The 16,029-nt window shown below is 39.4% G+C and overlaps 1 protein-coding gene across 2 annotated transcripts in view; it reads right to left on the reverse strand.

Moving 5' to 3' along the window:
- Window positions 1–16,029, reverse strand: part of PRDM10 (PR/SET domain 10) — a 159,288-nt gene that overhangs the window by 60,836 nt on the left and 82,423 nt on the right. The window contains exons 5-9 of one of the 2 annotated variants that reach the window (XM_036745029.1): window positions 10,480–10,696; window positions 8,558–8,799; window positions 5,208–5,411; window positions 1,266–1,338; window positions 256–373 (exon numbers count right to left, since the gene is read on the reverse strand). In XM_036745029.1, the coding sequence (XP_036600924.1) occupies window positions 256–373; window positions 1,266–1,338; window positions 5,208–5,411; window positions 8,558–8,799; window positions 10,480–10,696 (854 nt within the window). The remainder of the gene's footprint in view (window positions 1–255; window positions 374–1,265; window positions 1,339–5,207; window positions 5,412–8,557; window positions 8,800–10,479; window positions 10,697–16,029) is intronic. The other variant, XM_036745030.1, reaches the window with a different exon arrangement.

Here is a 16,029-nt window from a genome sequence, read left to right on the forward strand (position 1 = left end):
GTGGGTGAAGAAGTGCACACTCACGGCAACAAGGTCCCCCTTTGCTGGTACTAATTTAGGGGAAACCGGGGCAAAAGGGATTAAGAGGTTTCTCTCAGCAACTCATTGTTCCCTATAGCCATATATACCCAATACTTGGGAACCATTCATAGGAATCTTTCCACCAGAAAAGGCAGCTAGCAGATAATACAGAAAAAATTCTGAGCCTTGGAAAACCAAGTCTCATTCCTCATTCTGTATATACCAGATAAACACCTGCTAAAGAAGTCCAGCTTCTCATCATGGGAATTGAGGTGTTGCTGAAGTTGCTCTGAGCTGATGAATCGACGATTGCATTCATAGCAAGGCCAGTTCTTCTCTTGCTCTCTAAGAACTGTGTTGAAAGAAAAAGAAATGTTAAGGTAGATAATCCACAGCCACCAGAGGAAACCACGTCTCATCAATATTCCTAGCACTTTCATCCACGTTCAACCTGCCCTGCTGAATCATGTGGCACCAATATTTATTTAAATTACCAGATGGTTGGTCCAATGGTCAAATGATGACTCAGCACATAGTTATTAGGGTCCTTATCCAATTCCTTCTAGACCTTCAGTGGCATAATCCCTTACCTCACCACACTAGACAGGAGCACAAGTACTGCTATTCAGAAAAATACACAAGGAGACCCAGTGATAATGGTCTTAAACAAGGGTTTCTTAACCTTTTGTGCATATCATGGACCCCTCTCTCCACCTGGCAAAGCCTATGGACCCCTTCTCAGATTTTTTTAAATGCATGCTTTTAAATGCATAAAATAAAATACATTGGATTATAAAGGAAACCACTTATATTGAAATACAGTTATCAAAACATGTTTTCAAAAAAATAAGTTCATGGGTCACTTGTTAGGAGCCCCTGATCTAAAAGAATCATTCTATCACATCACAGGCAGTTAAAAAATCAATGTCTTTCTTGCAGCTCTTCAAAGCTGATTACATCTAGGTAGGGACTATTCTCTGATTGGGGTTTACAATTTAATATTTGACGTTTTCATTACATTAAATGTTCTTTTCCAGAATCCATGAGAGAAAACAAAACTTGTCATAATTTGACACTGGTATTAAAAAGAGACATATAACTCTGAATAACTTTACTGGCATATCACATAATACATAAAAAAAAATTAGAAGTTACATTGTGAATGTGTAATCTTCTAGGTTACAGAAAGGATACGTTTTTATAGAATTCATGCAAAAATATAAAATGTAGAAAAATCAAACCACCTTTTCTTTCCTCCTCAGAAATGTCATGGATCTTCTGGTTTACAAACTCAGCATAGGACGCAGCATACCACACCTGCAGGACACACACACACACATTGGCAAGAATCAATAGCCATCCTCAGGTGCTTCTGACAGATTTAACCATTCCCTCCACTTACCTGGACAAAGGAGCTTCTCCATGGCCACAAAACATAAAATGACAAATTATCAGTCCTGAAAATTTTTTATTGGCAAATGGCCAAGTAAAACTGCACGTTTTCTTTATGGTCTTTGTCTTTTACCTGCTCTGTGGGACAAGCATACTCTACCTTCTAAACTAACATTTCACAGTTACCCAAAAGGTAACTACTCACAGTATTTACCAAAGAGGTCCTATATGGCATTTAGTATCAAAGTATTATTCACACCAGAACTTTCATCTCTTACAGTAATTCAGAGAATGCTTTGATCACCTTCATTACCAAATTTCCTTACAGCAAAAGTAGCTGTAAACTAAACTGCCTTTCACTAAAAATTATAAGCAAAATCTTCATTATATGATCCACCATCATTAGAATCAGGTCCAGCAAGCATAAAATCCTAATACAATATTCTCCCCTTAAAAACAAATCAGTGAATACATCACTGCATCAACAAGAATTTATCAAATGCCTCCTATAGGCTGGGCACTGGGAATATAATGGCACAAATTAAGCTTTCCTTGCCCTCAAGAAACATACAAAATACATAGTAAATAAATGTGAGGTAATTTCAGGATGAGTGAGGGGAGACTATAGCTGTTATGGGGATCAGGAAATTTCTCGTGTCGCTTTGAAGGAAATTAAGGATGCTAAGAGACAGAGATTAGAAGAGAGCACATTCCAAGCATGGGAGACAGCCTGTGTAAAGGGGAGGGAGGGAAGGAAAAGGTGTTATTTATTAAGCATCTACTGTGTGCCTACATGGTGCTAAGCATTCTACAAATATTATATCATTTGATCCACACAACAACCCTGAGAGGTAGATGATATTACTATCCCCCTTCTACAGTTGAGGATAGCCAGAGTTTAAATAACTTGCCCAGGGTCACAAAGCCAGTAAATGTCTGAGGCTAAATCTGAACTCAGGTCTTCCTCAGTCCAGCACCTCCACTCCATCCACTGTGTCACCTAGCTGCAATTTACCAAGTGTTTGTGTGTGAAGAACAACATGAAGGCCAGTTTGACTGAACCAAAGAGTGTGTGAAAGAAAGTACTGTAAAATAAGGTAGAAAGGTAGGTTGGAGTCATGTTGAGAGGCCTTTAAATGTCAAAGAGAAGAATCTGTATTTTTATCTCAGTGGTAACAGGGAACCACTGAGATTTGTTAAGCAAAGTAATGATGCTGACATGATGAAAACTGTGCTTTAGGAATATCATTCTGGCAGCTGAGTGGAAGATGGATTGAGAAAGCAGAGTCCTAGGGGGAGCAGATCAGCTGGGAATCTATCAATCAATAAACATTTATTAAGGCTTACTATGTGTCAGGCACAGTGCTGAGCACTTAGGATACAAAGGGACAAAAGACAGGCCCTGCCTTCAAGAAGTTTATAATCTAATGGCAACAAATATGTACAAAGCAAGCTATATACAGGATAAGTAAGAAATAATTAACAAAGGGAAGGCACTGAAATTAGAAGGGCCTTAGAAAGGCTTCCTGGAGAAGGCAGGATTTTAGTTGGGACTGAAAGAAGGCTAGAGAGGTTAGTAGTCAGAGTGGAGGAAGTAGAATGGTCCAGGCATGAGGGGCAGCCAAACAGAATACTTGGAGCCAAGAGACAAAGGAAGTGTCTTTTTTGTGAAACAACCAAGAGGCCAGTGTCACTGGATCAATGAAGGGAGTAAGGTGTAAGAAGACTGGAAAGGTAGGAGGGTGCTGGGTTATAAAGGGCTTTAAATGTCAAAGAGAGCATTTTACACTTGATCCTGGAGGCAATAGGGAGCCAAGAGAATTTATTGGCGGGGGAAGGATTGACATGATAAGACCTGTGTTTTAAGAAAATCACTTTAGTGGCTGAATGAAGAATAGATTAGAATAGGGAGAGAGACTTAAGGCAGACAGACCTACCAGTAACTAATTGCAGTAATCTAGATATGAGGTGATGAGGGCCTGTACCAGAGTGGTAGCAGTGTCAAGGAGAGAAAAAGGGGTGTATTTGAGAGATGCTGCAAAGGTAAAATTGACAGGCCTTAGCAACAGCTTAGATGTGGGAGTTTAGAGATAGTAAAAAATCCAAGATGACCTTTAAGTTGTGAACCTGAGGGACTATGAGGACGGTATTTGCCCTCTAAAGCAATAGGGAAGGTTGAAGGTGAGGGGAAAAGATGATGTATTCTGTTTTGGACATACTGAGTTTAAGATGTCTACCGGACAGTTTAAAATGTCTGAAAAGCAGCTGTAGGGCAGCAGAGAGATTAGGGCAGGAAAGGTAGATTTGAGAATCATCAGCATAGAGATGGTAGTAAATCCATGAGAGCTGATGAGATCACCAAGGGGAGTAGTAAAGAGGGAGAAAAGAAAAGAGCCCAGGACTGGATCCTGTGGGACACCTATGGGGATACGGGCCTGAACTACGGTAGTAGCTGTCTTGAGTGGAAAGAAAGAGAAAGATACTCCATAAACTAGCATTTATGAAGCACTTACTATATGCCATACACTCTATTAAACGCTGGGTATACAAAGAAAAGATCTTGTAAAGATGGAATAGACAATACCCAACAAATGGCTGGAATTATAAGTTGAGGGCAAGTAACGAGTTGAGGCTGACTCAGTTTGTAAACCACATTGCACTAGAGCAACGGTGTTGTCCTAACACGGAACCAGAACATATGGAAGAGGGGGTGTGTGTGGAGGAACAGATCGTGACATGTTTTAGACATGGAGATTTTAAGATGCCCACAGGATATCCAATTAGAAATATCTAAAAAGCAGCTAATAATCATGTGATCAACAAATATAGATTTGGAAGGGAAATCAGAGACCATTTAGTACAGCCCTTCTCATTTTTCAGATGAGATAACTGAAAGCCAGGAAGATTCAACAATTTGCCCAATGCCCAACCAGAAAAAATCCAGAGGTGGGGTTTGAACCCTGGTCCTCTAATTACAGATCCAGTGTTCTTTTCACAGTATTATAATGAAGGCCCAGAGCTCAGGATAGAGCTTAGGCCTGGGAGTCATCTGTAGAGAGATAATTGAACCCATGGAAGCTGATACAGTCACCGAGAGAGCTTAGAAAGAGAAGAGAGCCCAGGATGGAGCCTTGTCCAATAAACCCACAGCTGCGGGACAGAATGTGGATGATGAGCTATCAAAGGAAACCATAAAGGAGCAGTTAGCAAACAGGCAGGGAAGCCAAGAGAGAAGATCCCTAGACCCTTAAAAGAGAAAGAGAATCCAGGTGGAGAGGCTGGACAACAGTGTGAAAAGTCAAGAAGAATGAAGATTAAGGAAAACAAAACAAAACACCATGATTAAGAGATCAGTGTATATTTGGAGAGAATATTTTCAGTTGAGTGAGGAGGTTGGAAGCCAGACTGCTAGACACCAGCCTGTCAATGAAACACACAGAATTTCCCTCTAAATATTAAAGAATACATTGAAAAGAGAGCAGTCTTATCTGTACATTTAAATATCAATTCATAAAATATCAAGCTTCAAAGCACAAACATAATGCTACTAACATTTCACTGCTCACACACACCACGCTGATCTCACAAATCTATCAGCCCTTTCCCCAGGGTCCTACAGTATTATTGTTGCCTTGTGAGGACATTAAAGCCAAGGTTCCTTCATTGCAACACCTTTGTATTTAAGGCATTGTCATCAGCATAGCAAGAACTCTGGTGAGCAGATTATCTAGGGGAAACACTTTATTTGTGATCTTTCCTATCCAGAAAAGGACACTGCAAATTTCATACACTACCTTGAGCTCCTGTTTGGGTTCTACATTCTTTATCGTTGTATAATAAACATGGTGACCGTATTGGTAAGCCACCAGGTTCTGTTCCAAGTGATTCTGTGCTGGACGTACAAACATCATCCAGTTACAAAGTGCTTCATCAGACAACTCAAACCACAGGTCTTCGTGCATGTCCCTGTCTTTCCTGTCCCCCTTCTCAAGGGAAACCTGCAACCAAAGAACATGAGAAAAAAGTCACAGGAAACTTTCAACACCATATACATGAATCCCATATTATACTGAACTTTGATATCTTTGATAAAGGTAGCTCAGCATCCTGGTTATCCCCTCTGCACTCTGACCACCACTACATATGTGGCTTCCTCTGTAGAGAGAGGAGAGAACTCCTAATGCTTCAAGAATTAGAGAATGACCTAGCTAATAACCTGAGACTTCACTCGCCACTATGGAGTTTAATCAGATTGTTGTCAAAACTGACAGAAAAAGTTCAAAAAGGAAGACCATAATGCAAAAATATTCTTACTAGCTCCTCCCTATCCCCAACCCACCAACAGAGTTCCCTTTTAAGTTTCTTTTTGACCATTTTTAGTCGGATGATTTTTTTTCTGGAGTCAGGAGGACCTCGGCCTCAGACACTTGACACACGTACTAGCTGTGTGACCTTGGGCAAGTCACTTAACCCCAATTGCCCCGCCAAAAAGTAGATTTTTTTTTTAAAAAGTCTTTGCCTTTGACCAGCTGGTGAACCTTTGGTGAACCAAAATAAACATACCCTCTGCCCTATGGCAGTAAAGTTTAATGTGCACTATTGCACTCTTCACACCCTGAAAGTGCATGGCTTTTGGGATGTTAGCAGCTCAGAGGCCATTTTTCCTCATTTCCTAGATCTCTGATATCTTCCTTATAGGGGAGATTGACAGATATCAGAGTTCCAGACAGGTGAGGTGTTACTATAGTATTTTTCATATCTTGTTTTCATACCTTGTACCTTAACACTACATGCTCTCAAAGTGAGTCAGTATATCTCTGGGTTGTACATTTTTGTATTTCCTTTTTTTATGATCTTAAAAGTGATTTTTTTTAAATTGTTTACTTATCCAGTGAAAAGGTTTTGCCCCTGGCTAAACTTTAGAATGTACATTTTACAAGTATCAAAAACCATCATAAGAATGGCTAAAAGAAATTTATAGGAATACAAGTCATTCCTCAATTGAGAAATGGCCAAAGGATATGAACAAGCAGTTTTCAGAGGAAGAAATTAAAGATATCTATAGTCATATGAAAAAATGCTCTAAATCACTATTGATTAGAGAAATGCAAATCAAAACAACTCTTAGGTACCACAGCTCTCCTGTCAGATTGGCTAACATGATAAAACAGGAAAATGATAAACACTGGAGAGGATGTAGAAAATTGGAACACTGTTACATTGTTGATGGAGTTATGAACCATTCTGGGGAGCAATTTGGAACTGTGCCCAAAGGGCTAAAAAAATGTGCATACCCTTTGACACAGCAATATCACTTCTAGGACTGTATCCCAAAGAGATTACACAAGTGGGAAATGGGCCTGTATGTACAAAAATATTTATAGCAGCTCTTTTTGTGGTGGCAAAGAATTGGAAATCAAAGGAAAGCCCATCAACTGGGGAATGGCTAAGCAAATTGTGGTATATGAATGTAATGGAATACTATTGTGCTATACGAAATGAGGAGCAGATGGACTTCATTATAACCTGAAAAGACTTATATGAACTGATGCTGAGTGAGGAGAGCAGAACCAGGAGATCATTACATACGATTACAGACACACAGTATCTGTGAGGACTAACTTTGACAGACTTGACTCCTCTCATCAACGCAAGGTTCAAAGACAGCTCCAAAAGGCTCATGACAAAAAAAGCTATGCACATCCAGAAAAAGAATTATGGAGTCTGAATGAAGATTGAGGCAAACTTTTTGTTGTTTCTCTTTCTTTTTCCTTCTTTTTTGGTTTCGTTTCTTCTTTTTCATGATTCATTCCATTGGTTATAATTCTTCCTTACAACTGGACTATTATGTAAATAAGTTCAGTGTGAAGGTATATATAGAACATACATTGGATTCCATGCCATCTTGGGGGGAGGGGAGAGGAGTGGGAAGGAGAGAAAATTTGGAACCCAAAAGCTTGTGGAACTGAGTGTTGTAAACTAAAAATAAAAAATAAATTTATTAAAAATAAATAAACAAAAAAAAAAGAATGGCTAAAAGTAAGTCTCTTATTTCCACAGTGTCATCTAGCGAAAACACTGGCATACAGATAGGCTTATGAATTTACTAAATTATTGTAAATTAGAGATTCTTTCCTCTCATTACCAGCAATTACCCTTGTGATCAGCATCTGACCTCTTAAAGACTACATCCCTAACCTTAATTACCCACTCTTAGCTACTCACAGCACAGCCACAAGAAACAGGTAACTAAGAGGTAGAATTTTTTTAGTGAAAGCTCAATAAATTTAATAACATGCAAAGTACTTTGCAAACATTAAAGTGCTATATAAATGCTAGATGTTATTGTTATAATAGACAGAAATTGAGGTTCAAATATAATGAACAGACCAGATATAAATGTACTTCCTCATCAAGTAAGGGGAGAGTCTGTGTGTAGCATAATAGATATAGGGTAAGCCCTGGAACCAGTAAGGCCTGGGTTCAATTCTGTCTCTGACATAGTTACTGTTGTTGATGGAACCATGGCTAAATCACTTAACCTCAGAATGCCCCCAGGTAACTCTCTAGGACTAAATTACATAAAAATTGCTCTCTGGTGGAAGGAGATTCCACAGTGGGAGTTCCTCACACCAATGAAATCATAAGTCTGAACAAAAAAGCAAAACAAAAACCCTGTACGGACATCAGAATTGTCAACTATAACAAACTATAAAAACTAGAAGAATCTAGATCTATAAAAAAAAAACAACCCTCCTAAAGCAGGTGCTTAGGAACCCTTCAAAACAACGCCTATCCAGCATTACAAGTTGTAAAATGTTCTTCCCAAGCACTTTGTGCAGAAAAGTCTATCTCAGTGTTTAAATAACAATTCATAATTTGTATTGTGTTAAAGTTCATGGAAACAGAAATAAAAATTATTTTAAGGATCACATCACTATAACATTTCAGAGACAATAATACAATCTAAATATTCTTTCTGAAGAAGAAAAAATATTTCCATTTAAATACAAAATCATTAGAGACAGGCAAAAAAATACTGGAAAACAAATACTATGTAAGCAAGACAATAGAATAATTGGTGCCTCTTTCCAATCGCTTTAACCTAGAAGGTGGAAGGAAATACATTAACAAAGCACTCTACCTTTAGATGAATATAACAGTCTTTCAGTTCTGATTGTGTGACAAGGGGCCCCTCCACAGGACCAAACTGGGTACGTTTGGGAATGCGTCTTTTAGAAAACACTCCTCCTAGGAATCGGTCTATGTAGAGTACCAGAGGCAGACTGGCTCTTGCTCTGGTAAGGACTGGCCGATTGGGGATGGGATGTAAGGGCCCATGCTTCGGGCAAACTGAAGAATGTGCATTATTGCACTCTTCACACCCTGAAAAAGACAGAAAAACTTGAGGAACAGGTAAAAATTCCTAAGCACATGCAATGGAAACATCACTAGACAAAAGAGCTCACAAGCTCCCTGAGATACAAAATTCTGGCCTGAAGACCTCCCAAATTCAGTCCATTGTGCCAAGATACTTAAGTTAATCAGCTTGCCCGACTTCACTTTTCAGTGCTTGTAGCAGATTAGACAACTTCTATAGCAAAAAACAATAAAATTGCTGTTTTTCTTTAGACTCAGGCAGGACTTGTTTATGCCTGCATAAAATAAAATGAAAGCCAAATAACACCACAATTTCATATTGCTGTCATGTCTCTGGGCTGCACAGCAATTATGCTGATGATCACTAAAAACACAAATCAATTAAAACTATGTCTGGAGAGCAAAAAGATGGATTCATTTGGGTCACACAATCTAATGAGATTATTTATTCAATTTCATCAAGGGAAGCTGAAGGAGAAGCACCATTGTCTGTGACATGAACAACTGAAAACAGAAAAAGTTACTGAACAATATGAGAATTCAGTGAATACCATCTAATGATAATAGGCAACATACTGTGGAATAGGAAACTACTGTATTGTACTGTGCTTAGTACATGATAATGACAGTGGATACGTAATGAACTGAATTCAGAGAAATGGAAAAAACAAATGAAATGAAGGTTCTTGAAAAGAGATAATACAACGTACCTCCTCCCTCACAGCAGAGAGGTGGGAGACTACTAGGATAGAATATGTATACAATGTCAGAGAAGGTTTCCATATAAGATTCTTTTGTTTAATTGTTTTTCTTTGTCATAAGGGAAGTTTCGATCAGGAGGGGGGAGGTGGCAAATGACTGTGATGTAAAGACAAAAAGCATCAATAAAAACGATAGCATTGATTCATTCATATTCTCTCTCTAGCTCTTCCTTCATGACCAATGGCATACACGTATGAGATAATTGGCCAGAGTTAGATACAGTATTTGGCCATAAAACAAAGTAAAATACTATTAGAATATATAGAGAATATCACTGGCATCTAGATACCATCATGAGGCCTATGTTCTAACCAACAGAGCTAAGTAATTTAATCTCATTTTACTCAACAGTTTCTAAATAGTCATCTGGATAGCTTAGAAGGCATTTTCTATTTATATTATCTGAAATAATCCACAATTTATAAGTGTGTGTATATATATACACACACACACATATTTGTCTTAAAATAAAGCATCTCTTCTTCTACCTTAAAATTGGATAAAGGGAATGTTTTGAAAACCTTTCAGATCCATGTAAAACCAAGCAATGAAGTTTCCCAAGGGCAAGTATTTTGGGACAAGGGAAATGGACATTGGCCACATGCAAAAGAGGCACCAAAATGAAAGTTCCCTGCCATACTCAATGGATAAATACGGAGCCACTTCAAAGCCCTGAATGTTCCTGTTTCCAAAACAAAGAACAGAAGCATAGAATCAAATGGCATAAAGGTACAATAAACATCTGTAAACAGAAAAATGTAATGCACTTGTACTTTGGAGTAGCCCTCTGAATAGCAATAAAGTAGAACAGGATAAAAGCAGCAAAGCAAATGTGGGAAAACAAAAATGTCCTCAACGCTTCTGAGACACTAAAGCAAGAAAGGGGAGCGCACTCTCTTGAAGGGCTGGAGTTCTTTCACTTACATAAATCATGAGGGTCAAAGGGCCGAGGCGGATCTGGCTCCCAGTCATCCATGTCTGTGTCTTCACCCTCTTCCTCCTCTTCATCCTCATCCTCATCTTCATCTTCTTCTTCTTTTGCCTCCAATCTACCCATGGGGTTCTGCAGAGGTGCTAAAGGATCGGACCCATCCACACCCTCCATAGGAGGTAACACCTGATTATGGACCGGCAATGAGGCCTGAAGAAAGTTTAAAGAAAAATGAGAGGGCTCATCCATATAGCTGGTGATTACACATAATATAAGACTTTCATGGTGTTTCTCCTTCAGTCTAATTTGTTTCAAGACCCAACAAAAACTACTTTCTTGCCCACAGGGGGCCAGACCTCAAAACATCCCTCTAATAAAATCAAGTCTCTAAATTCCTGGCTGCTAAGACAGAATAAGTCATTTGGTCCTTTTTCTTTTCAAATGTAAATGATTTGGGGATTTGGTTCAAAAAGGAAAGATGCCAATGATTTCAGGGCAACTGGTAGATAGGACCAAGTTTGTGTCTGGCATTATCGCCAACATATATGTGTACGTGTGTGTATATACATATACATATACACATACTGGTTTACCTGTATAGACACACTAAGATGAAACAAATATTACCTAAAACAAAGCATCTTAATTTCTAAATAGGTATCATAGGGTTCTGTATTGCCCTGGACGCTCCCATTCAGTTTTATATCTACTACTCCTCCTTCTCTATGACAGGCATCTTCCGCCGTAGTCATACCAATCCGGTCATTGTTCCGAGTGTACAAATTGCACAAATATATGCACGTGTTGTTTCTCCCCAAAGAATCTAAGCCCTCAAGGGGCATGGGCTCTTTCATCTTTGCCTCGGTATCCCCAGAGCTCGAACAGTGCCTGGCACATAACAATAACAACAACAAACAACAACAGCAAGAAAGGCAATTTATATAACACTTAAAGGTCTGCAAAGCACTTTACAAACATTGTCTCAACCCTGTTAAACAGATGAGGAAACTAAGGGAGTGACTAAGTGACTAGCCCAGAGGTCAAATAGCTAGTAAGTATCCAAGGCTGGATCTGAACTCAGGTCTTCCTGATTCTATCAGGAAGCATTTGGTAAATTCTTTGTGGACACACTAACGAGCACACCATACTCATTCCCACTTTATAAATCCCCATTTATAGTTGGAAGTAACCTTAGAGGCCATCTAAACCAACTACTCATTTTACAGTTGAGGAAATGGAGACCATGAGGAGCTAATGACTTGCCCAAGGTCACACAGGTAAGTGGCAGGGACAGGATTCAAACCTAGGTCCTTTGACTCCAGAACTAGCGGGTGTTCTTCTAGACCATATTTCTGAACCTTCCTTTACTTTCTCTTTTTGTCCAGACCTGTGATTTCACTGGTGCAAGCAGCTGACTGTGAAGGAACTCCCTCTACCATCACAGATTACAACTGTTCTAACACTTACAGTATTAGTCACCTACAGCCCTTAGAGGTTAAGTGACACTAAACTATTAAGGCCTTACTCGATTTCCATCAGTGCAGCTCAGTGATACAGTAAATAGAGGAAAGGACTAGGCCTACAGTCAGAAAGACTCATCTTCCTGAGTTCAAACCTGGCCTCAGACACTGACTAGCTGTGTGACCCTGGGCAAGTCACTTAACCCAGTTTGCCTTAGTTTCCTTGTCTATAATATGGGCTGGAGAAGTAAATGGCAAACCACTCCAGTATCTTTGCCAAGAAAACTCCAAAATAGGGTCACAAAGAGTCAGACACGACTGAAACGACTGAACCATAAACAACCGCAATTACTATCTAATCCATGAAGATTCTGCTAACTAAAATAAGAGAACCTTGGAGTTCTGAAGAATGATGGCAGATAGCTCAGGTACAGAAGAGGTACTGCCTTTCAGAGCAGTCTGGATCCTTTTTCCCTTTGAACTATTCAAAGCCACACGGTCTGGCACTCAAATTATACATTGTCTTATATGGCTCACTGTTGGGTTTAAGCTTTTCTCCTCAACTCCATTATAAGCTTCCTGCCAACAAGAATTATGTTTTAATACTTCCGTAGGCCCTCCCTCCTTCCTACCAACAAAACCAAGCACATCACTGAGTAAAGAGTAAATGCTCAAGAAACACCTGTAATTGAGTTCATATTGGCAACTTTGGGGAACAGCATCAGTTTCTTCAGGCCCACGATGAGCCTGTTCACTGAAACAACAAAGTACCCCTTTGCATTTCACATCGAAATCTCAGAACTTCAGAAACTTTTAAAAAGAAGAGTAGTACTTGATAACTTCCCTGTGCACTCATGAGAACTGACCCAGAGAAGTCTGCTCCTCAGTTTCAGCACCACTGTCAAAAATGACAAAAGCGGAAAATATTCTGTCTCCAGTCAACCAAAGCAGTCGCATCACATTCTATCCCTTAATTTTGATTTAACCCTGTGGGGCCGCTAGGTGGCACAGTGAACAGAATGCCAGGACTGGAGTCAGGAAGGCTCATCTTCCTGAGGTCAAATGTAGTCTCAGACACTTGGGAGCTGTGTGACCCTGGACAAGTCATTGACCCTCTTTGCCTCAGTTTCCTCATCTGTAAAATGAACTGGAGAAAGAAATGGCAAACTTACTCCAGTGTCTTTACCAAGAAAACCCCAAATGGGGTCCCAAAGAGTCAGACATGACTAAAATGACAGAAAAACAACAAATTTAAGCCTGTAGTTGGAGTATACCATCTTCCTCTTCTGTATCTCAGAACCCTTTAGAAAGATCTAGGCGGGGATCACAATCCTGGGAAACTGACCTACCCTCAACATCACTAAAAAGAGACTGTAAGCTCCTGGAGGGCAGAGACTATCTTTTGCCTCTTTTTGTATCTCCAGCACTTTTCAGCACACCTGAAGCATGGTAGATGCTTAATAAATATTTATTGATTGGAAATGGTCATGGAAGGTGAGTACTCAATGAGAAAAAGCCACAGAGAGTTTATGGCCATGGGAATGACTTCACCCATTTATCTCAACGAAAGGAGACAAAGTGTACTCGGCTTGGACTCAATCCCACCTCTGACACTTGCTCTCTGTGTGCCCCAGGACTTCCCCTTGTCTCAGTTTCATCACATGTCAAATAGGGACAATAAGAATACCCAAAGTACATACCTCTCGGGAGTGAGAATGAAATGATATCATGTCCATAAAGTGCTTTGCAAACTTGAAAGGCTTATATAAATGTCATTTATTATGATTATCTGCATTAGGACTTCCGTGTCTTGAAACCACAGCTTCCCAATGCATCTACTCACTCAGGACTCAGCTAACCCACTCAGGATTCTGAACCACTTAGACTGGATTGTTCAATATGTGCTCAAATTAATCACTAAGGACAGCATAAAGTTGAAGTGCATGTATACAGTTATACCTCATCAATTCTTCATCTTATTGCAAAGCCCAACTGGGAAAGACTGTATAAAGCAATTCTGTGTTAATTTTACATGTTATTATTTTGAAACTGTTGGAGCTGATATATTTTTCCCAGCAGATGCTGCTGAAGGGACACTGGTTAGACAGGGTTGCTGTTGGCTACGGGCCACTGCTGAGAAAGCTGATGCTAAAAGAAGTGCTAACAGGCAGCTATTGTCAATCTGCTGGAGCTTTCTGTAAAGGCTACGGCTAAGGAAAAGACTGGATCAGTCAGCAGCACCTTGAGAGACTTCTGCTGAAGCAGGGCTGGAACAGATGCCTGGAGAATGCAAGCTGTTGATGAGGAAACCACAAAAAGAGTGAATCATTCCTAGGCAGAACAGAGACATTTCGTACTATTATAGGGGAGACTGCTGAATTGGCGACCTAAATAATTTCCCTAAAAATTAGAACAATGAGCCTATGTATTGTTTATGGAGACAGAGCCTGTTCAGTCTGTTGACAGACAATCATGACAGTGGTAGTTAGTGCATGTATAAACCTGATAGAAAACATGCCTTTTAGCATGCAAACACGGCCAAAAAAATTTCAGCTGCTACAACAAACAGCATATTGGGTTTATTTTTTTCTTTTTAATGCCTATTTTCTACCATTGTCTTTTGAAACTACGCAAAGTGTGAGAAGACAATTTCTCTGAAAGGCATAATGTGAAACTATATTGGACAACAGCAAACGTAAACAGAGCATTTCATGAGTCCTACGGAGGCCAATTATCAAGGCAACACATTCTCTTTTCAGTGTATATAGGGAATTGGACTTGCCCATCTCAAAGAACAAAAGAGAGACTGTGCTCCTACATCTGTCTGGAGGATACAGATTCCTTCCCTAAGGATTAGGAAATGCACATAATGAAACAAGGCTTCAAAACTATTTTCCTATCATTAAGGGAGAAAAAAAAATCAAAAACAGAGATCTACTGCTAACTTAAAAGAGTAAACCTTTTACCTGGCTTTGTTGAACGATGTCTCCAACTTTCTCTCTCTAGTCTATCCAGCTCATTCAAGAAGAATATATACTCAACATACAAAGTACTGTCCTTCTGAGTAAAAACAGGACACACTAATTTCCTGACCAATAAAGTACGTGGTAATGAAGATGCTGCCCGGATAGTTGGTGATATTATCTTGCAGAAAAAAGTGCAATTCAGTGGAAAGAATACTAGACCTGGAGCTAGCATTTTTATCATGCTTTAAGATTTGCAAATCCTTTTACTTATTTGGTCTCACTGAATCTTCACAACAACCCGGGGATAGATACTATTATTATTTCCCTTTTACAGATGAGGAAACTGGAGCTGAAAGAGGCTGTGACTTGCCCAAGGTTACACTGCTAAAAAATGTCTGAGAAAGGATTTGAACTCAGGTCTTCCCAACTCAAAACTCTATCCACTGCAAAATCTATAGTTTAACTTCTCTTGTTGTTGTTGTTCAGTCGTTTCAGTCTACGACTCCTTGTGGCCCCACGTGGAGTTTTCTTGGCAAAGTTACTGGCGTGGTTTGCCATTTCCTTCTCCAGATGATCTTACAGATGAGGTAACTGAGGCAAACAGGACTAAATGACTCGCCCAGGGTCACACATCTAGTAAGTGTTTGAGGCCAGATTTGAATTCAGGTGTTCCCCCGGCACTCTGCACTGGCACTGTACCACCTAGCTTCCCTAAGACGGGATATTTAATCTAGTCATGTTGCCTTGGGCAAGTCCCAACTTCTGAACCTCCATTTCCCCTTCTGTCAAATGGATATAATAATATACTACATAGCTAATAGGGCCACTGTGAGAAAAGCAAATCTATAAAGCACTATACTATATAAACTATAAAAAAAGATTTGAGCCATTAGTCCTACTACACTCACCAAGAACTAGAATATAAACTTTCCTTAGCATGGAACCCTAAAGTCTAGACAAAATAAAAACAAGTAGATTGCTACTGAAATTTGAGATATAAAGAGGATGGAGAATTATTGGAGCTCCATAAGCACCTCAAGAATGTCTAATTGAATTTATGCATTAGTGTTTATGGGTAAAATTCCATTATACTAAATACCATTACAAAGAAAGCTCT

The sequence above is a fragment of the Trichosurus vulpecula genome, chromosome 2, assembly GCF_011100635.1.
Source record: "Trichosurus vulpecula isolate mTriVul1 chromosome 2, mTriVul1.pri, whole genome shotgun sequence".
Lineage (NCBI taxonomy): Eukaryota > Metazoa > Chordata > Mammalia > Diprotodontia > Phalangeridae > Trichosurus > Trichosurus vulpecula.